Source organism: Antechinus flavipes, chromosome 2, assembly GCF_016432865.1.
Source record: "Antechinus flavipes isolate AdamAnt ecotype Samford, QLD, Australia chromosome 2, AdamAnt_v2, whole genome shotgun sequence".
Taxonomy (NCBI): Eukaryota; Metazoa; Chordata; class Mammalia; order Dasyuromorphia; family Dasyuridae; genus Antechinus; species Antechinus flavipes.
This window is the reverse complement of record NC_067399.1, coordinates 216,984,896-217,011,906: the sequence shown is the minus strand read 5'-3', so window position 1 is coordinate 217,011,906 and position 27,011 is coordinate 216,984,896. Positions and strand designations below refer to the sequence as shown.

Genomic DNA, 27,011 nt, shown 5'->3' with positions numbered 1-27,011 from the left:
AACAAGAGACAATCTCAAAAGGAAGAATCAAAGCCAAGATAGTTAAGGCAAGATCAAGGCCAGTGGAGAGTAGAGGAATGGAAGACAGGGGTCTTCTAAAGTGGAGGGGAAAAGCCATTGAGTTTGGAATCAGAGATCCTGTGTTTAAACCATGTCTTTGCTGCTTACTGCCAGTGTGATCATGAACAAGTCTCTCAATCTCTTGAACTTGGTTTTTCCTTATTTGTCAGATAAGAGGCATTTGACTAGATCTCTAATCATTTCATAGAGGTGGAGTCGAGGCAAAATGCATTGTGGCTAACAATTACTAAAGAAAATAGTTCATTCTTTTCCCATCTCATTTGGATTCCTTACCCATAATCCTATGTATAATATTGATGATTTGACAATTCTATATTTTTTACAAAATTATTTCTGTCACCAAAGTTCTTATAGGCCTGGAGGTGTACCTGGGATTTTCAAAGTTATACCTATAAATAGTGAGTATAAGAACTACTTGAGGGTAATTATATTTCCAGTGATGAAATGTACCTATGTTCCAAGGACTAGTCTTTTGATAATTAATCTCTCTTTACTAAGCATGGCTAACCTGGATGACAGAAGAAGTCTCTTTACTTAAATGATACTTGATAGGAATCTTAAGAAAATGAAGGTTCTAAAACGTGGAAATGAGGAGGTAAATTATAGAGATTATAGACTCTGAAAAGTCACAGAATCACAGGAGATGGAATGTCAGAAATGGGAAGCAAGGAGAGAAAATGTGGATAAAACATGCTCTGAAACTTTGGAAGTAATATCCACATTAATGTAATTAGAGATCCATTAAATGTTAAAATTATGTTTTAATGTTACTTCCCTAAAATAGGAATTAAAAGTGGCATAGATATCCCCTGACTTGCTATTAGAAGACTGTTCCATTCCCATTCATTGAAAGGAATACGGAGACTACAAACATTATTGTAGAATATTGGTTGTCACTCTCTGGAAAGTATCCCCTTCTTTTGCTCAACTAGTAGAATTCTCCAAATTCTCAATATCTTTCTCAGCTTAAATGACACTTTCTACTCAAGGTGTCATTGCTTATTCAAGACACATTCTAGTTTCATACCACTTATTTGTAAAGGGCAGGCACTTTGGAGAAATATGCTTAAGGCTCAGTATGATTGATTTAAACAAGGTGTTAAACTCAGTGGAATTGATAAGACAATGGTTATCTAGTTTAGCATGTGAGTTCTCTAGTTCAGTATAATTGATTTAATCTTACAAGGAATAATGGTTCACTAGTGATATAATGATTGGTTTATACTCAGTATACTGTAATGATGAAATTGTAATAGAGTATATAAATGGGGACAAACTCAGCCAAAGAGATACTTCAAGACAGAGGCCTTCTTGGTGACTCTCTTGCCTCCTCCACTGAAACTAAGACCCATTCTGGAAGGCCCTTCAGAAAGCTAGACAAGCCCAGGTGAAGGAGACAGACTATGAAGGAGATAATAAGGAATTTGGACTTTACCAAATTTTGGCATATTAAAAGTAAAGTATTTTGGTATCTGTACCCCTGGGTCATTGTAGCTGATCTAATATTCTGCATACCCAAACTCTACTAGATACAACATCATTACTGCAAGATATTTTTTATTTTTCATCTATATTATTTTAAGGGCCCAATTTCAAAATAGACTAGTAAAACACTCTTCACAAGACTATTGAAATACTAAAATGTGATTTAATTAATTCATGACTTTTCTTTAGTGAAAAATGTCTCAATCCCTCCATGTTTGCTCATATTTTATGATTTTTGTCCATATTTTCCATTCTTTATAATGAACCCATCCCACAGCTAGTTGGCTGTCTAACTTTCCCTTAGTATTATGAGAGTAATAGTGGAACATTTTACTTGCCCTCATTCTTGCCTTATAACATCTTGAAATTCTTTTCCTATAAATATAATCCTAACATTTATTAAATGGCCATTACATGTAAAATGTTATGCTCAGACTATGAGATAATCAAAATTTATATATTAGTTAACATTTTATAGTACTTAAAGCTTTGCAAAACAGTACACACACTATCACATATGATATATTCCAACAACCCCTTAGAAATGCATGCTGTTATTAGCATTCTCCTTAACAGGTAAGGAAAATGAGTCTGAATGAAATTAAGAGATTTAGCCAAAGTCCCATAGCTACTATTCATGGAGTGATTCAGTTCAGCTTTTCTTGACTCCAAGTCCAATGTTCTACCTGCTATGTCAAGGTGTTTCTCAAAAAAGATTAAGTCTTATTCCCAGGAAGCACCCAAACAGTAGGGAAGGATTAGGGAAATCTTCACAGAAGTGATATTTCAATTAAAACAATGTAAATTGGAAGAACCGTAAAGGCCAACCAGTTTATCAGACATCTATTATAATCTGAGAAAAAAAATTTATCCAACATAACAGAAACATTACAAGATCATGAAAAAATATCTATGTGCTATTGATCTTCTATGCCTAATTACAGAAGTCAATCAATCACTCAATAAACATTTATTAAGCATATTTTATATGTCAGGTACAGCACTAAGCACATCTCACCTTAATATATTTATTCCTTAAAAGTTGTTTCCATTTTTCTTTCAAGCTATGTTGCCATTGGAAATTTCTGTTTAAGAAAAAATAATCTGGAGCCTGACCTTGAGAAATTCTGAAATAACACATTTCAAGAGAATCAGTCTATAAAGGAGGAATCATCTCTTTAAAATTTTTTATTGCATTTTAAGGTATCAAGTTCTCAGATTGATATTTGGAAAGCAAACCAGCAACAGACTATGAAATACATTTCCTGAATTAGTTACATGATTCTTGGCCTGTGATTTCATTATCCATGGTTAGTGCTTAGTATAGTGATATGCACCCAGGGAGAACATAGAATATTTGTTGACAGCCTGGGATTGGTGATTGACAGGTCTAAGAGAGGGTAATAAAAGTAATCTGAACTTTCTTTATTTCACTGCATTATTTCTAGGCTCTGACATGTTTGGAATTGAATACAGAATGTTGATACTATAAATGTGCATTATGTTGATATCTTCCTCTCAATAAAATCATCTCTCATCTTTTTTTTTTTTTTTGTAAAAAGTCTTAAGCAGATAGACCAAATATAGGAGTTGCTGGCTAAAGGACAACCACATTAGCATTTATCATGTGTTTCTATATTGTGTTCTGGGACCATGTGTGCTCTTGAGTAACTAGATGACTTTTCATAATTAAACTTTGAAATACAGGACAGTAAAAATTATGCCTCCAATATTCAAACTCAACAAAACTTAGAACAATTCATTTCAAAATAGATGACTTAGAAAAAAGCCACATCAGCTGTTAAAAAATATGCTTTTGACTTTCTATTCAAAGGTCAGCTATCTGGCTTTAGCCAAATCGAAGGCACCTCATCGCATGGGATAATTAAATGTTTCCACATTCTGAGCAGTATTGAAGCCTGAATTCCATTTTTAGCTACCTCAGATGTAAAGCCTTTTAAAATTTAGTTATTTAATTAATTAGATATTTCCCCCAATGGCGTTTTCACAGCATAGAGTCTGACCACTTACAAAGAGTGAGCTGTAATAACAACTTTACATAAATAATTGAAATCCCAACAGCACAGGAGGTAATAAAAACGTACTGGAGCCATAAAATATACAAATAGAAGGACGTCCCTTTAATTAAAAATTGCAAGGGCATCATTGTAAACAATGCATTACTATCTCATACCCCTTCATCCCAGACTCGTTGAGTTAAGAAAAAAATAAATAAATAAAAACTAAATTGATCTCAAGATGAAGAAGGAAAAAAAAAGATTATTGAGGTCAGTAACTATTTTTAATTAAGATCAACTGTTAATAATGGAATTCAAGAGAATATGGCTTTTCTTTTAATTTCCCCAGGTAGAAAAGTTATTAAATTTGGCTTTTAACTCTTTCCTGGATACAGAGACTTAACTTCTGATTAAAATGTAAATGGTGGTTAGGAAAAAAAAAATTCCATATCAAAACACTTAAATCTTCCCAAGATGTAGTAAATTTGTGATAATTAAATCCACATTTGGAAATGATTATTCATTTAAAAATAAATAAAAAATTAAAAAGAATTTTGGAAGAACATTTTTGGACAAATGGAAAAGTATTTTAGCATTTTTTTTTGCCTTTAAATGATTAAAGATTTGTGGTGAACACATCTGTATTCTTAATTGAATGGTTTTTACTGGCTATTCCCAGTGATCTTAGAACACATGGAACTGACAGTTTATAAGAACATTAGCATCTGGTTTCTGCCAAATCTCTTATCATTCTAGTACTTCTTTTTGGATGAGTTTCAATTATTACATTAATCCTGGAGTTTTAAAAAGTACTTCATTCATCGGGGGTAGATTGAGAAAAATTTCCATCAGAATTTTATTACACCTTTGGAATTAAATTTTCTTTATGTTCTAATGCATTTCCTAGCTACTTTGAACTTAACAAATGGATTATAACATCAAACTGAGAAAGATACAAATTTAAAGAACGAGCAGGAAAACTACTTGAAAAATACAGATCCCATAAGAAATCAGGATAAGGCATTTTTGCATTCATTTTAACTTTTAAGAGATGAATAATTAATTTAAATCTGCTTCAGACATTCAGGGTTCAGCAAATAGGTTCAATTTGAACTTGGGTTGCACAAGAACTAGTTATCACAAAAGATCCTTTAATGTTTCATTGATGGATTCCTTTGTTTTTCTTTTTCTTTTCAACAAAGTCTATTTGTGCTTTCTACATAGTACCCACCTCACTTCCAATATGTGAATTTTAAAAAATTCTGATTTCTTATCTCTTCCTTTAACTCATTCTGGTTCGCCATCCTACTTAGTTTCTGTATTTGCCCTCCTTGGTTAAAACCACTGTGCAGTGAATGTCACTGTTCTGTCTGATGTTCAATGGATAGTTTTATTGAGAGAGAAAGAGTGAGATAAAGAGAAAGAGAAAGAGAGAGAAAGAGTAAGAGAGAAAGAGAGAGAGAGAGAGAGAGAGAGAGAGAGAGAGAGAGAGAGAGAGAGAACAACAAACCAAATATCCAAGGATTTGTATTCTATTAATGTAAAGAAACAATAAAGGCATAAAAATGTTTCAGAGAAATTCAGAGATTTGTTGACAAATATGTGGTGGGTTGGGATGCCACCAAATCAATTAGGTATTTTTGCTTCTTGTCTCTTTCTCCCCAGGATGAGTACCATCATTTCTTTATTTTACTGAACTAATAGTTTAAAACTCTGTGGCTTTCTTCTCTGTGCTGTCTTATACTTTGGCTGCCACTATTATTTATATGAATGTTAATATGTTGGGGATGTTATTGTTGCTGCAGCATTCACTATTATAGTCATGCATTCTTTTTCGCAAAATTCATATGTGTTTTACATTTTAAAATTTGAAACCTATCTTTTATATATTTATTTTCAGGAATTTTATTTATCAGAATTTTCTATTCCTTGCTTTTACATTCAGGTTTAAGGCAGAGAGAAGAATGGTTACTACTGTGAGGTTGAGAGGGAGGTGGGAGAGGCAGATAGGATATTAGAAAAGAAACATTTAAGGTGTTTCAGAGAGAGAGGTTGGGTGGAACAAGGAGCAGGCAGGTAGGTAGGAATGGGAGGAGGATTTATTAAGAGAATTGCTGAGATTGCAGAAAATGGAACAAAGAAAAAGAATGGCCAAGGATTGTTAGGAAGTTTGGATTAGAGGTACGTATCTTTCTCTACCTGTAATGTTCCTGGTTATTTACGAAGTCTAGAAAACTCTTTCCATCTCACAACTCCAACAGTTAAGAAATTAATAAACTACCTGTCCATATGGTTCTGATTCTGTGTCTTTTAACTATAGCAACTCTAATTCATAGATGGGAGTGAGGATGGAATATTAATAATCCCAGGGTTCTGTCTATAGTGCTCTTTACAGAGCATTGAATAAAATATGAGCTCCTGAAAGGCAAGGGATTGTTTACTTGTTTATTTTATTTTGTTTTCCTAGGGCCAAGCACAATGTCTTTCATATAGAAATAATAAACATTATTTAATTGAGCTCATCCTGTTCATCCTTCTGCTTTTGTGCAAAAAAAGACTGAGGCTTTATAATGGGCTCTGGCCAGTCTTTGATATGGCTTTAGTGTGTGTGTGTGTGTGTGTGTGTGTGTGTGTGTATCAGTAAATGTGACAGATTTTGGAACTATTCTCCAAACATCCACTAAAATCAGCAGAGTTCATTGCTACTTCGCCCCTCATGCTTCTGTGAGTAGCTTTAATGAGTTGGGTGCTAGTTTTCTAATGTTATAATTCATGAGTCTCCAGCAGTGTAGTTCCATGCACAATTATCTATTAATATCAATTAATCAGACAGATACAATTAGATTTTAGAAGGGGCATTTATTGTGGTAGTATAGTTGTTCAACTGGCCCAAAGCATCCCTTAAAAGTCTGTGAAATACTTCCTTACTAGACTGGTCAAAGTGCATGAGGAGCAGGCTGATGCTGAGACAATATCAATAAAAGGGCTAGAACAATTCTTGGAAGTTATTTTGCTACAGTCCCCAAGGCATCCCCTTTAAGACATTGTCTCTTCTGAGCTTGTTGAGTCTTAAAGCTGATTGGGTATGTTGAGGGGTTTTTGCTTTGTTTTTTCCCTCTGAGGCTCCCAACATAGACATTCTTCTGAATATCTCAGGGACACAATTAATATTATGACATTTATGATAAACCCAAAATTCCCTGATCTCTAAATTTCAAACTTTCCTCTTTCCTCTGACCCAGACTGCAAAATAGTAGTGCAGATTTTGAGATGGCTTCATCTTTGCTTGGTCCCCTTCCTCTTCCTCTTTCTTCTATCTGATCTTCAACTCTATGCTCCACCCTTGAGCCCACAGCAGCCCTCAACATATGCAGCCCAGCCTAGAGGCAACTTTTATGGGATTTCAAAAAACTGTCAAAAGAATCTGCTGCAGGGTCAATAACAGAAGTTCTTTAAAGAACAATATTAGGATGAGAATGGTATATTTGGGGGGCTCAATGGGACTCTTCAAGGATGATGCATTAAAACTTTCAATGGAATTTTCAGAAAAATACACAAATGAGCTACCTATAACAAGATGTGTCTTTAAAACATTTCATCCAAATATCTAAGCACATAGTGGTATATGCCTGGATATACTTCAAAATCATTGCAGTCTATCCTATGATGTCTTCACCATTTTGACAACCACAAAATATTTATTGGATGAAAGTAATCCCAATAGTCCATTTCAGCTTTCAGGATTGTTGACTCAGAATGGTACAAATAGTCTGGTAATAAGGAAAAATTCTACCTTTCTTTGTCTTTTGTTTGTCTCTTTGAATTATTAAATTTATTTTATTGAAAACATAATAGCTGTCATGCTGTTGCCAACTTTCATTGCTATAGCTGCCTTTCCTTACTCCCCTTCTGACATCAAAATATACCTACCAAAAATAAACATAGATAGATAGATAACAAAATTAAAAAGACCTTCTGGCAAAGGAGCCAGAGACATTTAATATATGAAACTTAAAAATACAATATTTATTCTCAGCTCCTATTGTAGACATTAAACTAGCCATTTTCAGGAACATTGTTAGGAGTAATAGAAGACCAAAGAGAGGTTTTTATACTTAAATCCTTTGCAAATCACAAGGTCCTTATAGTGAAATTTAGATGGAAAGAAGGAAACTGAGAACCAGGCTGCATTGAGACTTCCACCATTGGATCATTAAATATTCAAATTTGTGAAGTTCAAACTGTATTAGTATTTTACAGAAAACTCCTAAGACTTAACAACTTTTCTCAAACAAACTAAACAAACTTATTGTGCAGTGTCATTATACTTTTTCCCATTCTTTTCAAGGACATCTAAATTGACCAAGGAATTTTTCCACATGTATTTGAAAACCTATTCTTAATAATTGAATTGAGAATGTTTTCACCTGGTTAAAGTATCTGGGCATATCATCTTGCTCTTTTTGTTAGGTATTTTAAGTAGGAGGGGGGAACATTAATTGGTTGACTCATAAACCCATACTTAAATTCTTTTTGGAATGAGGAAATGACCTCTAGGGATGGTGGATAGAATAAAAATTTGCCTAAGAGCAAGGAAACTAGGCAGAAAGATGGAAAATTTGGAAAACCAAGATTATAACCTGGGGAGTGGAGGGTGGGGTATTCAGACCCATGCAGATTCAAATAATACATACCCTATTTTTGACAAAGCATAAAATAGTCTGTGGATAATAGCAACTGCAGGGAGAAGCATCATTGACTTTTCTAACCTGAAAAGACTCTCATCATTCATATGGAGGTGATGTTATCTAGATTTAGAAGTTTTTTGGTGCATTACAAGGCAGAGGCGAGGAAAATACCATACACTATTGGGTCTTTTTTTTTTTTTCATTTTGTATCTTTTGATGATATGAATGAAAGTACAGTTAGCACTATTTTAATTGGAAAGAGTTTATTTCGGGCTGAACCTGAAGCCTTAGGATCTTCAGGGTTAATTGAAGTACCACTGGGCTTAATGATTTCCCTAAAATATGAGAAATGAAAGGACTAGTTTTTAAACCTACATGTTCCTCTTTCAAATCCAGAGCCCTTTCCACTGCATTACTCTAACTCTTAGTTCCTTTGAGTTATAGTAAAATTTAAGCACTGCTAAGCCATGAATGTAGAACTCAAGCCACTAAAAATTAAAATGATAAGCTGAGCTAGATCATAATAAATGCTTTTTGAAAGTATGATTACAAACAAACAAGAAGATTTTAGTGATCTAATTAGTCACCTCTAATCTTTCTGCTGCATTAGGATTTGTCCACTCTGGCAAATTTATTATCATACAGAAATACAGCCTAATGAGAAATTTCAAAGAAAACTTTTATTCTATGTGTGATTCTACCAGACAAGAGATACCTACTATATGATAAATTTCTCATCCATAGAGTCCTTACAATTGAAAACTTAGACCTTATTGGATTTGGCTAAGTAGTATAAAAATGATTTTATCTATAATTTTCATCTGACAGAGATTTAGTCCAAGTCAGAATAATAGGCTTTTTGTTCAAAGAATCTACAGAAATGAAATTGAAACTTCTTTGTTCATGATTTGGAAATTATATTTTTATATATGTAATTTCTGATCTCTTTTTCTATTTTTAGCACAGTGCCTAGAATCTAATAAGTGATAACAAATGCATGTTTACTTAACGTGTCTTGAATATTTATTTTGAATATAAACCTGTGGGTAAAAGTTAAAATAGCAAAAGACTAATCAAAAAAAGCAAAGTGAGAGAGATTATCAGGCACTGGAGATTAAACAATTCTGATAGGGAGACATTATTTAGCTCTCTGTTTGCTGATTGCTAATACAAAAAAGTAAATTCCTTTGGGTTACAGAGTATTTATTGACTGACACAAGAACATGTAATGATAATAATAATTTTGTAATATATTAATAGTAATAAAACCCAAAGGAATTTACCTTTTTGCTTTAGCAACTAGGAAACTAAAAGTTAAACGGTGTCCACAAGTTCTTTAATTTCCAAGGCCTGATAATATCTATTGCTTTTAGCTTTCTGGTTAGTTTTGTACTTCTTTTACTTTTACTTATGGCAAATACTACTTTATAGAAACACACATATACTTATGTTATGTATTCTAAACAAATAGTCAAGTTAATATGTATTTTTGAACACCTATTATGTGTCAGATACTGAACAAAATAATGATAAAAATTAACCATTTCTGTAGGGTTTTAAGTTAACAAGTGCTCTTTTCTTAATAAGCTCACATGTTAAATAGCATAAATAAAAAGCATTTTATGGACATTTATAAGAGGAGTATACTGAGGTGCAGAGAAATGTGAGTTGCCCAAAATATTATAGCTGGTAATTTTTAGAAGTAAGCTTGGTCACAGATCTCCTGGCTTCAAACACAGCATTCTTTGTAGTATGCTAATAAGAAGATAAGTCCATCATAATAGACAAAATGGACCCTGCAAATTAATATGCCAGGAATTATCAAAGAATCTTTATACAAAGACCATAGTAAAGCTAATGTCTTTGAATATATAATGAAAGACATAAAATCTTCTTATAAAAGTTGTAAGCAAAACATCAAACTTTAATTCAGTGAAGGCATTTTGTGTGGACAACTAAGATTGCTAGTCTCATTTCATTTTTTTTTTCATTTTCATGCTTTTTCCATTCAGGAGAATTCAAGACCATTTGTTGTTCCCCATATATGTCATTCCATCTCTTTTCTCTATAGTTTTTCTCAAATATTGCCCCTTATCTGGAATGAACTTTTTTTTTCTGATACTATGTCTAAACCAAAGTACATCTCAAGTGTTATTTCTTATATTAGGTTTTGCCTGATCCCATCTCCATCTTCCCTTTCCATCACACAATTATGACCATTTTCTCTCTTTAAATTACTTTTTCTTTTGTTTGTAATTACTGTATAGTCTACACGACATATTTCCCAAGTAGAACTCCTTAAGGATAGAGAATATTTAATTTTGCTTCTTGTGTCTCCAGTGCCTAGGACAGAATTATGAATATGGTGGTGTTGTTCAGTCACTTCAGTTGTATCTGACCACATTTTTTAACTAAAAATACTAACGTGATTTCCCATTTTTCTCTCTAGCTCATTTTTCATATAAGGAAATGAATGCAAACAGAATTAACTGACTTGCCCAGGGTCACACAACTACTAGGTGTCTTAGATTGGATTTGAATTCAGGAAGATGAATCAATCTGTCCACTGTATCACATAGTACCCATTATTGTCAATTTATGCCCCACCTCTCTTGAACTTAGTAGGATTGAAATGTTTGTTTAAAATATTTAAAGAGGGAAAAGTAGAGGAAAGGAAAGTAATATTTAGTATATCCAGTTAGGCTTCCTGGCAGGTTGTTGCTCAAGAGTTTTGACAATCATTAGATGATAGTTGAATAGCAAAAGATTTTTCTAATAGACTCTGTCATGCTGACATTCTGTCTTGTTTAAAAAAGAAATACCCTTAGGCTTTACATCCTATTCATGAAGAAGATCAAGTTCATATAGTGATGGTGGTCTAAAAATGTAGTTTGCATTCAAGCTCATGAGGTTAAAAGGTGAGGGTGATTTCTATCCAAAGTTGCACCACTGTGATCCAGCAGATAGGGTTAATATTTTCCTCAAAGAAAAAATTTTGAATCTGCTTGAATTAACACAGTTGGTTGAGAGCCATCTTTTCTATGGCACTTAATACAGAATTTTTGGTCTGACCACTTTGGCCATACTAGGAAAAACAGTATGGTTTCTGTAGACTCTCTTATGCTTGATGGGCTTACAAGCATAAACAGCTGTAAAACACACCCATCTACAGAATGAATTCACATATTAGGTAGAGTAAGGGTAATGTAGGAGTATATCTGCCAAACACAATCATTTCAGTTACAGTATCACTGTTGGCAAGCCACTCTGAGAACAATTAGCCAAAAACTTCAGATGCTATTGAAGTCCACTCCTAGCTCAATATAACAAAATACTGTTATTATCACAGATAAGAGTGTTTATCTTTTGATTTGCAAAAGCAAAAAGGAATGTGCCCAATTCATTAAAGAGTTGTACCCATGTTCCTTAAATACAAATTTAAAAAGAAAAGGACCAGGTGTAGCTGTTTTCCATCACAAAATTATAATTTTATTTGTTGTAAAATGCTTTCTGCTACTGCTTAACAATAAATTGTTTTTAACAATAATATCATAGAATACATTTTGAAGAGGATTCATAGTCAAAGAGCTATGTGAATAAAGATTATGTCATTTGATCCTCAGATGGTACCTGCTTATGGAGGTAATGATTGAGAAATGATCAATGAATGTCCCAAATAAGCTCAAATTAGTCTGTATCATTATTATCACAGCTAATATGTATATAGCACATTAAGGTTTGCAAAGTACATACATAAACTCACTCAATGATCCAAAGGCATTCTTTGTTCTTGCTTTGGGTGAAGGCACTCTGAGATTATTGTTGTTCAGTCATTTTACTCCATTTGAGGTTTTCTTGGCAAAAGTACTGCAGCGGTTTGTCATTTCTTCTTAGCTCATTTTACAGAAAATAAAACTAAGGAAAATAGGATTAAGTGACTTGTCTAGGCTCACATGACTAGTAAGTATCTGAGAAAGTATTTGATGTAAGGCCTTCTCTTAGCACCCACTTGACCTTCTAAGAGACATAGAAGTTTTCATATTTAAAGATAAAGTCAACTATGTGCTTTGATTCTATGAGGAAAATTTACCTGTTGAGTGTATAATTTGATAGGAATCATTGACCTTCATCCAAAACAAGAACAAATACAGTACAAGTGCCACCTTCTACTTAAGATCTTTACTGATGTTCCCAACTTATTATTATTTACTTTTGTTAACCTATAACCAGTACTCTCTTCCTCTTCTTTCCATTACTTTGCAAATTAAAAACACAGCCTAGTGGTTGGAGAGACTCCCCATCTTAGACTCAAACTGAGTTAGGTTCAAGTCCAATCTCTAATATATATTGCAGCATGCTTCTGGGCAAATCACACAGCTTCTCAGTGCCACCAAAAACTCTCAAAGACTGAGGATATTACAAGTCTATATCATTAATAATGATTTACCTAAGACAGAGATTCTCAAATTATGGTCTTGCTACTCCTAAAGATCCCTGAAACATTTTCATTGAGTCTATAAAGTCAAACAACTATTTTCATCATCATCATCATCATCAGATATTTGAATTTTGAATATAATAAATTTCAGTGAGTCAGCTAGATTATATAATAGATACAGTACTCATTTTGGAATCAGGAAGATTCATCTTCATGAGTTTCCATCTTTCCTCAGAAACTTATGAGCTATGTGACCCTAGGCAAGTCACTTAATCCTATTTCCCTTAGTTTCTTCATCTATAAAATGAGCTAAAGAAGGAAACAGCAAACTGCTGCAGTATCTCTGCCAAGAAAACCTCAAAAGTCACAGAGAATCTCCCATGATTGAAACAACTGAATAACAAAAAAAAAAATTTCAAAAGCTGCAACCCACAAAGTAAGCTCTTTACAGGAGTCCAAAGTATTTTTTAAAATGTAAAGGAGTTCTGAAATGAAAAAAAAAGCAGATAAACAAAAAAAAAAAACCTTTAATAATCACTGCCCTAGACTTGCAAAATCATAAATCTAGTGGGAAAAAGGATATGTATTTTGAAAATTTACTTATCTGTGTATATATATTTTTTCATCCTTTCAACAGAATATAAGTTTCAAAGAGGCAAGCACTGTCTTGTTTTCTTTGTATCCAGAACTTTGTACCTAATAGGATCTAAAAACACATCTGTTGAAATGAAATGAGTTTTTCTGCTGGGATGTTTCTGGTAAATAAAATATTTTATAATTATTAAATTCCTAGTTATCAGTTATGGATAGTTCCAGAACCTGCAGAGATTATTGTAGAATGAATTAAGTTGTCTTTTTCTAGGCCGGAAGGTTCTTTAGGAAAAGGAGTCTAAGAAACATTTTAATTGGCTTTTAATTATTGGAATAGTGAGCTCCACTTAAGAAACAAATTAGCCTTCTCAGTGATCTTTCTCTAAAATCTATTATGCACCATGTGTTTTCCCAATAGAATATTGTAGGGGCTTTTTTCATAGAATATCTCAAGGTAATTGATTCTAATTGTATTTCTATATAAGGATCAACATCATGATTGTAAATTTTCTCTCTCTGCTCCCAAGACTTCTCATGTTCAGTCTCTGATCTCATGAGATACTACTTCTCATTTTGCAAGATCAAAGGTCATACAATAATTGAACCTTTTTTCCAGAAAATTGTTATCTGAAACCCAGCACAATCTATCAATAGTATAGTCTGGCTTTTATTGAACTTCTACCAACTACCAGAGAGTAAGGGTACTTTGATGAGTTCTCGGTTGAGTGCATTGGACCCAAAAGCCCCCATTTCTATGCAGACTTATGCCACAAGTTCCTAATGTTTACCCATTGCTCAACAAACATAAGTGACAGTAATGGATTAATGTGTTTCTCTAAGGAAGTAAGTCAAAAAGCATACTGACTTTCTGTTTTTTATTTAAGAAATTGATCTACAAGAAGATATACCTGGCAAAGATGAAAGACTAAATAGCAGAGCTCTTAGATATTCCATCTGCAGAAAAGCAAACTGTTTCTAGCACTTCAACTGGATTTTCTAATGCAAAAATGTTAAATCTGTACATTCAGAAATGTGAGGCTATTTCACTTTTTAATGCCTCTATATCATACTCCAACTTTCATCTGTCCGCTAAACCAAAGACATTCTTTTCCACACAAGTTACTTAGCATATCAACGAAATCTTACTCCATTTTATGCTTCCTGAAGAAGAGCCACCTATTTCAACCCTTACTTTAGCAGCACAAAATTACATTTAAACTTCCCTGAAGATATTTGAAAATTGTAGACTAGCTGATGTTCCTTTGAGCTAGAGGTCTCTTCTCAGAGATACTTAAGTAAAGCATTGTTGCTGATATTTAAATGCTTTATTTTCTTTACCAGATTCTGTGTAAAAGAAGATTACTATTTCAGATTCACATTTTTAGAGGACTTAGGCATTCTTTTCTAACATAATACCATTGATCAAAACTTCAGAAAGTTTTGTTGTAAAATAGATTTATTTGGTGGGATTGGAAAATAGGTTTCTCTTTTTCATATCTATTTTCTTCCATGTGAAGAAAAGAGAAGCATAAAATTATGTTTCTTTGGACATACTATATTCTCAGAAATTTTGAACTATATATCTGTACATGTATTATATGTATAAATATATAGATTATATAGATATAGGTATGTATACATATTTATCTACATATAGGTGCACACATATGTACACATACATTTGTACTTATTTATGTATATCTAAAATATAAATATGTTTAGATAATTATTTATTGAACAAAATAGTTGAGGATGGAAGAGTGAATTAGCTAGCATTTATTAAATATATACTATGTGCTAAATGCTAGGAATACAAAGAAAAGGAAAAAACAGTCCTTGTTCAAGAGATGGCGAATCTCGTGTAAAGAGTCCCAAGGACTCTAGGTCACTGGGGTTAAGTTATGGAGGATTATAAAACCAATTGATAGATTTTTTTTAAACATATGATCCTAATTGATACCATAAAGATACACATCTTTTGAAAGCAAGTTAGGATTTTGTTCATACATTTATACACATGACCTTCATGTGGATGGAATTTTGTTATTAACTAACAAAAAAACAAGAGAGTCAACTGAGTACATAGTGACTGTAGAGGTCTGGCTTTAGAGACAGGAAGCTTGAATTTCAAGTCCTACCTCTCTCTAATACAGGGATTACGTGACCATGACCAAGTGACTTCACCTCTCTGTGTCTCAGTTTTCCAATCTATAAAATGCAGCAATATAGAATTGATGGCCTCTGAACTCCCTCTCAACTCTAAATCATGATTCTATGAAACTTTCAAAATTCTTACAATCATTGATCCACATCAACAGAAGGAGTTTCTTCATCAGGTTGTTTCTTACACTAGTAAAGTCACAGATTCACATATATCCACCTGTAGAGAGACATTTGCAGATGCACAAGCACCTATATCTCCTAAAGAACATTACTCATTTTGCAGCTTCAAATATGAAGCATTAGTTAATCATAGTTTGCTTAATACTAATCTGACAATAACCATTTTTGAATATTGTATATAATCTAAGAAATGGGGCCAGAAATCTGAATTCTCTGTCTCTCACCCCTTTCCCACTCCCCTGCACTTTTATCCATATATAATATAACTCTTAATGCAACTTCTCTGTGGGTAATTACCAATCCTACAAATGCATCACAAAAATTAGTCTTGGGGTTGAAAGGACCTTGGGATAATCCAGTCCAAGCCCTACCTGGACGGTCATCTTTGACATCATTCCACAGTATCCAAGGCAACATTTTACTTATCACTTGACAATTCTACATTGAACTACAACTTCACCTTGTCTCTCTGGCTTCTTACATTCCAGGCTTGCCTTATTGCTCAGTCTCATGAGAAACAGAGCTGTTATCTCTCAGCTAACTAATAGAGTTCTTAGCTCCATCACCTCAAAACTTTTTTCATTATGACAAATTCCTGTGCCTTCTCCAGGTCTCTAACAAGTTTAATTTAATGGTATGTTGCACCTGGCAACCAATTTCTACAGACAGAGCAGACATTTACACTTCCTTTTCCAGGCTTAGATTGGATAATAATATACTCACCTAATGGTCTGATGCTGCAAGGAATCAGGATCTGTGGCATTTACTGTCAACAGCATGCTGCCAATAGAGATGTTCTCACGCTTGGTCACTGTCATGGGGTCTGGGTGGAAAACCGGGCCTTCATTTACATCTGAGACAGTTATCTGCACTGTGGCTGTAGAGCTGGGGCCATATGCTACATCAGGAACCAATGGATCTTCATTTTCTACTTTGATCAGTAGTGTGTGAAATGCTGAAATTTCATAATCCAAAGGCTGAAAAACATGCAGAGAATTATCTCAGGATAAAATATATACATATGTATGGGAAGATGTGGGCATTTAGGGGGGAGGTACAACAATTCAAAAGTGTACAAACTTTTTATTCCCTATTAAAGGTAAAGCTTATCACTCACATCCCAACTGTGGCACCATTAAAACTAAATATTGGGAGCATTTCTAAATCAAAGTGATGATAAAACCAATAATTCATTTTTAAAGCTGTCCATTCATCTTACTAGAAATATAAGAATCCAAAGTGTTGCTTTAGTTTAAAGCTAATAGCTACCATAAAGTGTTCGCTACTAAAGACAATGGATTCTCCAAAATTATATCCTTCATGTTACTACTACATCAATCATGTCAACCTTCAAATTGTCTAACAGCTAGAGGAGCATTACTCCCAGGTGCTGCTAAAAACAAGCACTGTCAGGGAAAGTTAGTTTCAAAAGGGCAAAGCAAATGATTATCAATGAATCATAATGTTATTCTTGAAAGCTGTTTCCAAGGTGCATAAGTCATGAAAAGTCCTTTGGAAACCAGAAGGGCTTTAAGCCAGGCCTAGTGACATACTTTCTGCATATCATGTGGGGACTAGCCTTTTTAAGTTTAGGAGTACTTATAACCATGTTATCTCCATTTTATGAGAATATTGACCTTAGCAGCTCCCTAAGACCATGTGAATAACTGCAATCTGTATTAGCAGAATGCATATCCACACTGATGAAATTATGGATCCTTGAAGTTAAATCAAATAAACCATTAAGTGCAAACCAGTAATTGGCTAACAAGTTCAGAAGAGGCATAGCACATGGAAAAGTCAATAACAATGTAATATTGATGATATGTCCTTTCATTTAACATCTCTTCACCCAAACATGGGAAGTTGACAAACACATGTTGAAAAAATATGAATTGCCAATGTTTCCCCTTTTAAATTCTCAATTGGATTAATTGTTCAAGTCATTCTATATCTGGTAAACACAAAGCTACAGACAAAAAAGTGCTCCCACCCTCTGCCATGGTTCACTGGCCAATATTCCTTTTGATCAATATGGCAAACCAGACATCAGAGATCTCCCTTACTGCAATAATTGTTTTTTTAAAAAAACTTCTGAGTTTAGGGCAGCCTTTAATCATTTTAAAGAACCAAATATATGCTATAGAAAGTAAGATAGAAAGGCGAGAGGGAATATCTGTCTCAAATATTGAATAACTTATGTGAAAAAGGAATTTGCTTCTTTAATTGGAAGTCTTCAAATGCAGAATGGAGATCATTTGTTACTAGAGTAGTAGAAGTAATTTCTATTCAGGAATAAGTTAAACTAAATTGATTCTAAAATTCTTTTTTGAATTTGAGATTTTGTGATTCCATGATGAGTTTTTTCACTCTCAGTTCTGGAATTTCAACTTTGTAGGAAATCACAAAGATATAAAGAACAATTACTAATAGTTTGAGTCAGAGTTGGGTGATAAATTCAGTAATAAATATGTATTCTTCACAAAGAGATCATAAAAAGTGAAAAGGACTTGAATGTACAAAAAATATTTATGGCAGTTCTTTTTTTTGTGGTGATAAAAAATTGGAAATTGAGAGAATGTCCATCAATTGAAAAGTTGTGATACATGAATGTAATGGAATAATATTATTCTGTAAGAAATGATGAATACACTGATGTCAGCAAAAACCTGGAAAGCCCTACATGAACTGTTGCCAAGTAAAGTGACAAAACCAGGAGAACATTGTCCATAGTAACAGCAACATTGGATGGTGATCAATTATGATTGATTTATCTCCAAGACAACTCCAAAAGATTTATAACAGAAAAAAAAAACTATTCACATCTAGATTTAGAGTCTGAATGATATGGAAACATACTATCTTCACTTTTTAAAAAGTTCTTCTTCATGACATTTCCCTTTTCTTCTGTTTAACAGGATTATATATGTACAACCTATAAGAGTAATTAGTATCCTGCCTTAATTGGCCTTAGTTATGATACAGCAATATTGTCTTTGGCTATTTGGGAATGGAGGAAGTGGGAGGGAGAAAGAAAAAATTGGAAGTCAAAATTAAAAACAAATGAATGTTGAAAACTTTATGTGTAAGTGGAAAAAATTAATATACTATTTACTGAATACAATAAATAAATAAACAAACAAACATTCTATTAGAGAATCTAACTATTCTGATATTAATATTTGGCCATTGGGATGTAACATTTTTCAGTGGAAGTGGGAAGTAATATTTAGAACTATTTCCGGAGAGTGGGTTTTTGGGGTGAATGTAGTAGGTATTGGTTCTGTATGAGAATGTATATATTCTGTGAGGAAGAGTGATATAAAGGATAAAGAGCTGGCTCAATGTCAAAAAGACTTAATGTAATCATAGGTCCATAAACTTATTTAAAAATAGGTAAAAATTGGTAAAAATATTTAAAAATATAAAAATGGGTATCCCCAAAATCTTAGGGTACTTTTAAGTTTTAAAGGTTAGAAAACTTAGAAAAGCTTAGAAAAGCACTAAGACTTTTGAACCATTGGAAAATACATACCCTCTAATGGTTAAATGCAAACATTAAAATAGTTTTTTTTAAGCTTTAGTAGTTTAAATATGGTCTAAGACTTTTGAGACACCTTGTATGTTTAGCAGATTTTATTTTCAAGATTCTTAGTCAACCTAATAAATACTTAGGTTTAGGAATTTCCCCAGCTGCTGGTGTCTCGTCTTGAGCCCAGGTTATTTGATTCTTAAGCCATCGATCTTTCCATTATACCACACTGCTGCCTTGAGATAAACAAACTAAATACACTTCAATCGGTGTTTAGAATAGTTTAAAAAACAAAGAATCAGATAAACCTCTGCTGTAGTTTCAGAATAATCTGCCAAAGGAGGTTATAGATCTCGTTTCCAAGGATTTAAGAAAACCGAGATCTGTCTATCATCTGGTATTTACTAAGAGTCTATTGCATGCCAAGCATTTGTTAAACACTGCAAATACCAAAAAAAAAAAAAAAAAAAAAAGACAGCCCCTGATTTCAAGCTGCTTACACTCTTAAGGGGACTGAGGTGGGGACAAAGGATGACATGAAAACCACCACGTACGAACAACATATGTATGAGCTAAATTGGAGGTGATTTCAGAAGGAAGACTCTATGATTGTTGATGAAGGTGAATCCTAGCCAATGCTTGGAGGAAGAAAGGGAAGCTAGAATGTGTGTGTGTGTGTGTGTGTGTGTGTGTGTGTGTGTGTGTGAGAGAGAGAGAGAGAGAGAGAGAGAGAGAGAGAGAGAGAGAGAGAGAGAGAGAAGGAAGGAAGGAGGGAGGGGCAGAGAGACACACACACAGAGACAGAAAAACAGGGACAGAGACAGAGACAGAAAGAGGGAGGAAAGATAGCCCTTGAAATCTCTCAGGTTGAGGAAATGGTGGTGTGTGCAGGAAGGGAAAGGAATGGACCAGTGTCTCTAGATAGGATAATGTATGGAGGAGAGTAAGAAGACGAAAATTAGGATGGACCAGATTACAAAAGACTTTCAAAGTCAGCCAGAGGATTTTATAAGTGATCTTGAGGGTGGTATGGAAACACTGTGGTATTTTTTGAAAGGCAGGGATAATGATACAGTCAAATCTGTCAGGCTTTAGAAAGATCAATTTGACATTTGAGGGAAGAATAAACTGGAGCTGGGAGGGATTTGAGGTAGAAAGACTATTGTAATAGTTTAGGCATGAGGAGATAAAGACCTCTACCCGGGTGTTTTCAATGTCAAAGAAAAGAATGTCTTACCACTAAGCTACTCTCTTACATATTCTATACAACTTCCCTAAGAGGAATTATTTTGCTAATTTATCTTATAACCTCCATTTCATTGACATCTAGAGCTACCCTGGCTTACTTGCCCTTTTTAGAAAATAGTTTAAGGGAAGGTTAGTGAAAACTGATCTGTTGACAATTCACAATATGCTCATGTTTTTCCATAAGATTTGGTAAGGGTTGAGGAGAGTAGAATTCATGTAAAAGATTGCTGTCAATTGTTGAAAGAAATAATATTCAAGTGAATTAAGTGCAAAGAAAGGCAGCCTGGGATTAAACTAAATCTACAGGAGAAATATAATTCCTTTTTCTGGATGAAAAATAGGTTTCCAGTTGATGATGTGAAAGATGGTATTTAGTCTTCTAGGCAAACTATAGGCATACAACCTTTACAACTCAAAAGGGGGAAAGAGGAAGGTTTATTGCTGATGGCACTCATATATATTATTCCATTCCATATACTCTATTTCTGACTGCTTTCAAAATCATTGCAGGTTTTAATAAGCATGTTTTATCAGGATTAGATTCAAATTTGAATCTGCATACCATGGTATAATAGATCTCTTCATTTTACATACTAAGACAATGAGCTTTAGAGAAGTCAATTAAACTAAGTGCACAAGATTATTATTGTTGTTCAGTCATTCAGTCACATTTGACTCTGTGATTCTATGGACCACTTTGCCCAAGGGGTTTTGTTGGCAAAATATTGGAATGGTATACTGTTTTCTTTTTCAGGAGATTGAAGCAAATAAAAGTAGATTTATTTCCCCAGTCACAAACCTGGTAGGTATCTGAGGCTAGATTTGAACTTGGGTAATCATCTACTAAGCCACTTAGCAACTGTCTGTCTAAAATTATAGAAGTAGTGAGGCAGAACAAAGATATAAACCCAGACATTCTACCTCTGAATTTTTTACTCTTTCTTCTAAACCACAATACTTTTCTAATATATTTTGGGTATTCTTCAACTCTTCCTAATGAAGAAAAAGACAAGAAGAATTGTTCTTACTTTGACAACAGAAAGCATTCCCTCGTTGGTTTGAGGATTTGTATGTATTTCAAAACTCTGCCCTGGATTTCCATTGATGATAGTATAGACAGCTCTCCAGGCTGCAGTAGTGGGGTCATCCTTGTCTTCCACTGTTAAGTTGACAATCACTCCCACAACTCCTTCATTGACAGTGGCGTGAAACTAAAACAAAGCAGAATGTAACTGTTACCATATTGACTGAGCAGACTTGCCCAATGACATGTTTATTATTTTGAAAGGAAAGATATAGTTTTAGGAAACTTGAATTTTGCAGACCATAATTAGCATCATTTTTATTGTTCTATTTTTATTACTTAGGAGCATAAAATATTGTTTTAGTACTTACCCTTGACATATTATAGGTGAATGGTAATGTGTTTGCAAATATTTCATAAACAGGTTATACCAATAAGCTTGGAAGAATAAAAAATAGCTGGGAATTTCAATTAACATGAAAGTGAATCTAGGGACGCTATGGAGATGTCAAAAAGACTGTTTGTTGAAAGAGAAGTAATTTGAGAAATGAGGTTTAAAAAGCCACGGTTGATTAATTGACTTGCAAATCATTAATCATAAACCTTAATCTTGATGCCTTGAGATGGAAAAGGGGAAAACTAATTTGTCTATCACTTCTCAGAGGAATCTGTGTAATTTGTTTCTTTTTTCATAAAGAATGTGTCAAAAAAAATTCTTAGCATGTGTCTTCAAGATGGGAGACAAGGTAGAAGAAAAATGAAAAGAAAACCATTGGTTCAAGCATTGTGTCTTTGGGACATAATTTCATAAGTGGTTTTTTTTCATTCATCTGATTAATATGTTGAGACACATTCTGTTCATTTCACAACTTCCTTGATTCCCTTGGCTGTTACCAGGTAACCTTGAAACTTGCTTCAATTATTATGCAGGTCTTTGTCCACCAGACCTGTTCTTGTTGTACTCACAGGATTGCCTGCCAGTCTCCTGTCAACTCCAGATACTACCAGTCACCACCAACCTTGCCTTCCTTAGTTCACCATCTCAGCTATAGTCCTCAATGTTTAAACATAAATTCAAATTCAATAATTCAAATAAAATATGATTATCTCATTTAAAAAGTTAGATATGTATTAGGTATCCAATAGGGAAATATTGTAAGAAGAGAAAACTTAGGGGAGATATGATGGCAGCTTTCAAGTAATTGAAGGGCTGTCATTTGGAAGAGGGATTTGATGTGTTCTGCTTTGCCCCAGAGAAAACACTATTAGCAATAGGTAGAAGTTGAAGAAAAGCATATTTTAACTTATGGAAAAATGAAAACAAAAACAAAATCTTTTTTAACCATGAAAAGTATCTAACCATTTGAATGAAGTTCCTCAAAAGAGAGCAGATTCCTTCTTAGTACAAGTCCTCAAGGAAAGTTAGGATGACCATGGATCAGAAAAGGAAAAGGGGGGATTACCTTTTAATTTTACATTGCACTATATTGTTTTTAAGGTTTCTTCCAAATATGAGCTTCTATAATGAATAAATATTTTATCTATTCAAATGTATGATTTAGGGACAACCAAGCAGGCATATGTCTGATCAAAGAGAGCAGGTTGGTATGACCCCTGACAGGAAGAAATAAGTAGAAGAGATAGAACAAACAAATGATAACAATGGAACAAAAACTCCAAAGAGAGTCAGATCTAGGTACATCATTGTGGAGTTGTGAACTGATCCAACAATTTTGAATAACAATATGGATCTATGTCCAGAGAACTATCAAACTATGCATACTTTTTGATTCAGCAGTGTCTCTACTGGGTCTGTATCCCAAAGAGATCATAAAGGAAAAGGACTCACATGTGCAAAAATGATTGCAGTAGCCCTTTTTGTAGTGACAAGAACCTGGAAACTGAATGGATGCCCATCAATTGGGGAATGGTTGAATAAATTATGATATAAGAATGTTATGGAATATTATTGTTCTATAAGAAATGATTAACAGGATGATTTCAGAGAGGCCTGGAGAGACTTGCATGAACTGATGCTATAGAATGAACAGAATCAGGAGATCAATTTACACTGCAACAACAATACTATATGGTGATCAATTCTGGTCGGCATAGCTCTCTTCAACAATGAGATGATTCAAACCAGTTCCAATAGACTTGTGATGGAGAGAACCATCTGCACTCAGAAGACAGGAGTGTGAGGACTGAGAGTGAATCAACATAGTGTTTCCACTTTTTTGTTCTAGTTTGCTTGCTTTTTCTTTTCTTATTTTTTTTTCCTTTTTGATCTGATTTTTCTGGTGCAGCATGAAAATTGGAAATATGCATAGAACAAATGCTCGTGTTTAACTTGTATTACTTGCAATCTGGAGGAGAGGATAGGGGAAAAGGAGAGAGAAAAATTTGCAACAGAAAGTTTTGCAAGGGTGAATGTTGAAAACTATCTATGCATATATTGTGAAAATAAAAAGCTTTAAAAAATAATCTCCTCATTGCCAAATCTAATGAACTTTTCTCAATCTTTACCTTTTTTTGCCCCCTTCCATGACTTTGTTAGTTCAAATATTATCTCTGGGTTTATATGATATTGCTCTCTTCTCACCTATCTGACTGCTCCTCAGTTTCTTTTGCTGGATAATTATCCAGGTCATAACTGCTAAATATGGGTACTTCACAGAACTCTCTTCTGGGCTCTTTTTTTCTTCTATATTTTTTCATTTTGTGATCTCATCAGTTTCCATGTATTCAATAATCATCTCTGTTCTAATGATTAACAAATTTACTTGTCCATCTCTAACCACCCTGCTGACCTTCAACTTTTCATCTCTAAATGCCCAGGACCCACATCTTTTGATCCCCTTTCTACGACTTCAATCTGAATTACTATAAATATACAATTGATGCACAATCTCAGAACAGAGTCACTTAAACATATATACATACATGGACACACAGAGTGAGACACACACAGAGAGAAAAAACTCATCTCTAAAAACTAATTGACTAATAAGATTGAGTAGACATCTTAAGTAATATTAACATAAATTAAGTCATGTTAAAATAATAAAAATAAAAATAAATTAATATATTCAAAACAAAACTCATTTCCCCCCAAATCCTTTCCTATTCTAAATTTCTCTATGATTGTTGAGAGTACTATACTCTTTCCGATCACCCAGTCATCTGAGAGCTGTCATGCTAAACTCCTTAATCTCCCTCACTCCTCTCCAATCTGTTACTTAGTCCTGTGAATTCTACTGTCATAAGTTTTCTTTTATATATTTCAATCAACTGCTATACCATCACTAATGTTGGTGCGCACCCTCTTCTCATGAATGAACTTTTGCAGTAGTTTTATGTCTTGGGTCCCTGACATCTTCTTCTTCTACTTAGTTCATCTTCTACTTAGTTCATCTTCTACTTAGTTATTAGTAAACTTCCTGAAGCATAAGTCTGATCGTGTTACTCTCCTTTTTCATAAACTCCAGTGATTCCTTATTTCCTATGGATTCCTAATTAATTCCCTATTAATCAAACAACCCTATTTGGCTTTTAAAGTCCTTTAGAATATTCCTACCATTTTAGTCTTTTTAAACCATACTCATTTCCATCTACCTAGGATTCAGTGACATGGATTTTTTTCTGTTCTTCACAAAAGACATTCCACATCCTGACTTAGTACATTTTCCTTGCCTATCTTCTATTTGTAAAACTGTCTACTTCCTTATCTTTGCCTTCTGGCTTCTTTGGATTCCTGTAAGTATTAGTTAGATTTCTAAAAGAAGCCCTTTCTACCTTATTTAATGCTAATCTTATCCACTAAAGATAAATATCTGAAATATTTATCTCATAATTGTATCTCAAATTCGCCTTGTTTTTATACAGTGGTTTATATGTTATCTCACTAATTAGACTGTAAGTTCCTTGGAACAGGATATAGATATGCTTTTTGCTTTTTTGTTTGTTTTTGTTGTGGTGGTGGTGGTTGTTTGTAATCTCAACTCAGCATAATGCTTGGCCCATAAAGGCTTGAATTGGACAATCTTTTCTAATTATATTTTGATCAATGACAAAAACAACAAGATATGACATATTCATTCAGTCACTAAAATAGGACAATCATTGGCTGGGTGTCATACCTTCATTTTGTGAAAGAGGAACTGCATTTTATATACCCAGGAAATGTTTCTTCACTAAGATAAAACTTAGAAGTTTTATATTAGCTGTCTCTAGAAATCTAATTGGAATAAATATGTATTCTCTTTCTATTTCTACCAATGCAATAAACTTAAGAATGTTGTGATCATGCATATACCTTCACCTTTAACCAAGTCATTTCCATTCAGTGGAACTCAGTTTCTACTATGAACAAAGCATTGAGCTATAATAACTTATTTTTTCTTAAAGATCTTAAACTCTAGAAGGGGATGAAGAAATGACATTACATAAAAAAAAATTATAACAACAGAAAGAATGCAAGAATATGAGAGGCAAAGATAATAGATTTTTTCTGAACTGAATTGAGTTTCTATTCCCTTGACATCAGTATAAGTATTTATGTATATGTTCATGTATATGTGTATCTACATACGCATATATCCTAAGGGAGATGTAGAAGTAGTGCCAAGGAGTCTCTAGGATAAACCTTGGACAAACTCTTTAGAATCAGTCAAACTAAAATTCCTCATCTGTGAAATAGGTATGAAAATAATATCTATCTCATTGAATTAATATAAGAATCAAATGAGATTTATAGTATACATATAAATACACACATATGCCTCAGACACTTGGTAGTTATATGAACCTGTGCAATGTACTTAATTCCAATCTGCCTCAGTTTCCTCAACTCTAAAATGGGGATAATAGCACTTACCTCTCAATGTTGTTGTGAGGATCAAATGAAATAATATTTGTTAAATTCTCAGGATAGAATTTTTCACATAATAGACATTTTAATCCTTTTCTTCCTTCCTTGCTTATTTCCTTTCTTCCTTCCTTTTCTCCCTCCCTCCCTCTTTCCTTCCCTCCTTCTCTCTTCCTTTCTTACTTCTTTCCTTCCTTTCTTTCTTCTTTCCTTTCTTCCTTCTTGCTTTCCTTTCTCTGATAACAAATATAATATTAATCATAAGAGAAGAAGATTGAAAACAAAATGCCTAGTTAAAATGCTGTAGTTAAATGAGATATCATGAAGGACTTAAATATAAGTAAGTAAGAGATGGGAAAAATAGGGTTATTATGAGGGTTGAATTGGTAGAACTTGGTAACTAAATACATTTTAATTAAATTCATGTTAAAAGAGAAAGAAGAGGCAAAAATGATGAAGGGATTTCTAGTCTTGGTGGTCAGGAGGCTTTTGGTGTGTATCCTCCCAGAAGGAAGAAGAGGATTTGGAATATGCTGACTGTGGAGCTCCAACATGACATCCAGTTTAGATATGCAACAGTCACAGAAAAGGGTTGCTGTTTAGTTTTGTTTTAGAGATAGGGAAGATCTGTACTTTTTTTTTGTTTGTTTGTTTTGAGACAACAAAGGAAAACAGTAGAAAATAAGAGAGAGAATA

At 33.6% G+C, this 27,011-nt stretch overlaps 1 protein-coding gene across 1 annotated transcript in view; it reads right to left on the bottom strand.

The window, feature by feature from the left end:
- LOC127548678 (cadherin-13-like) overlaps nt 1-27,011 on the bottom strand; it is a 314,443-nt gene that overhangs the window by 86,222 nt on the left and 201,210 nt on the right. Inside the window, exons 3-4 of the mRNA XM_051976186.1 lie at nt 21,453-21,635; nt 16,368-16,621 (exon numbers count right to left, since the gene is read on the bottom strand). Of these exons, the coding sequence (XP_051832146.1) occupies nt 16,368-16,621; nt 21,453-21,635 (437 nt within the window). The remainder of the gene's footprint in view (nt 1-16,367; nt 16,622-21,452; nt 21,636-27,011) is intronic.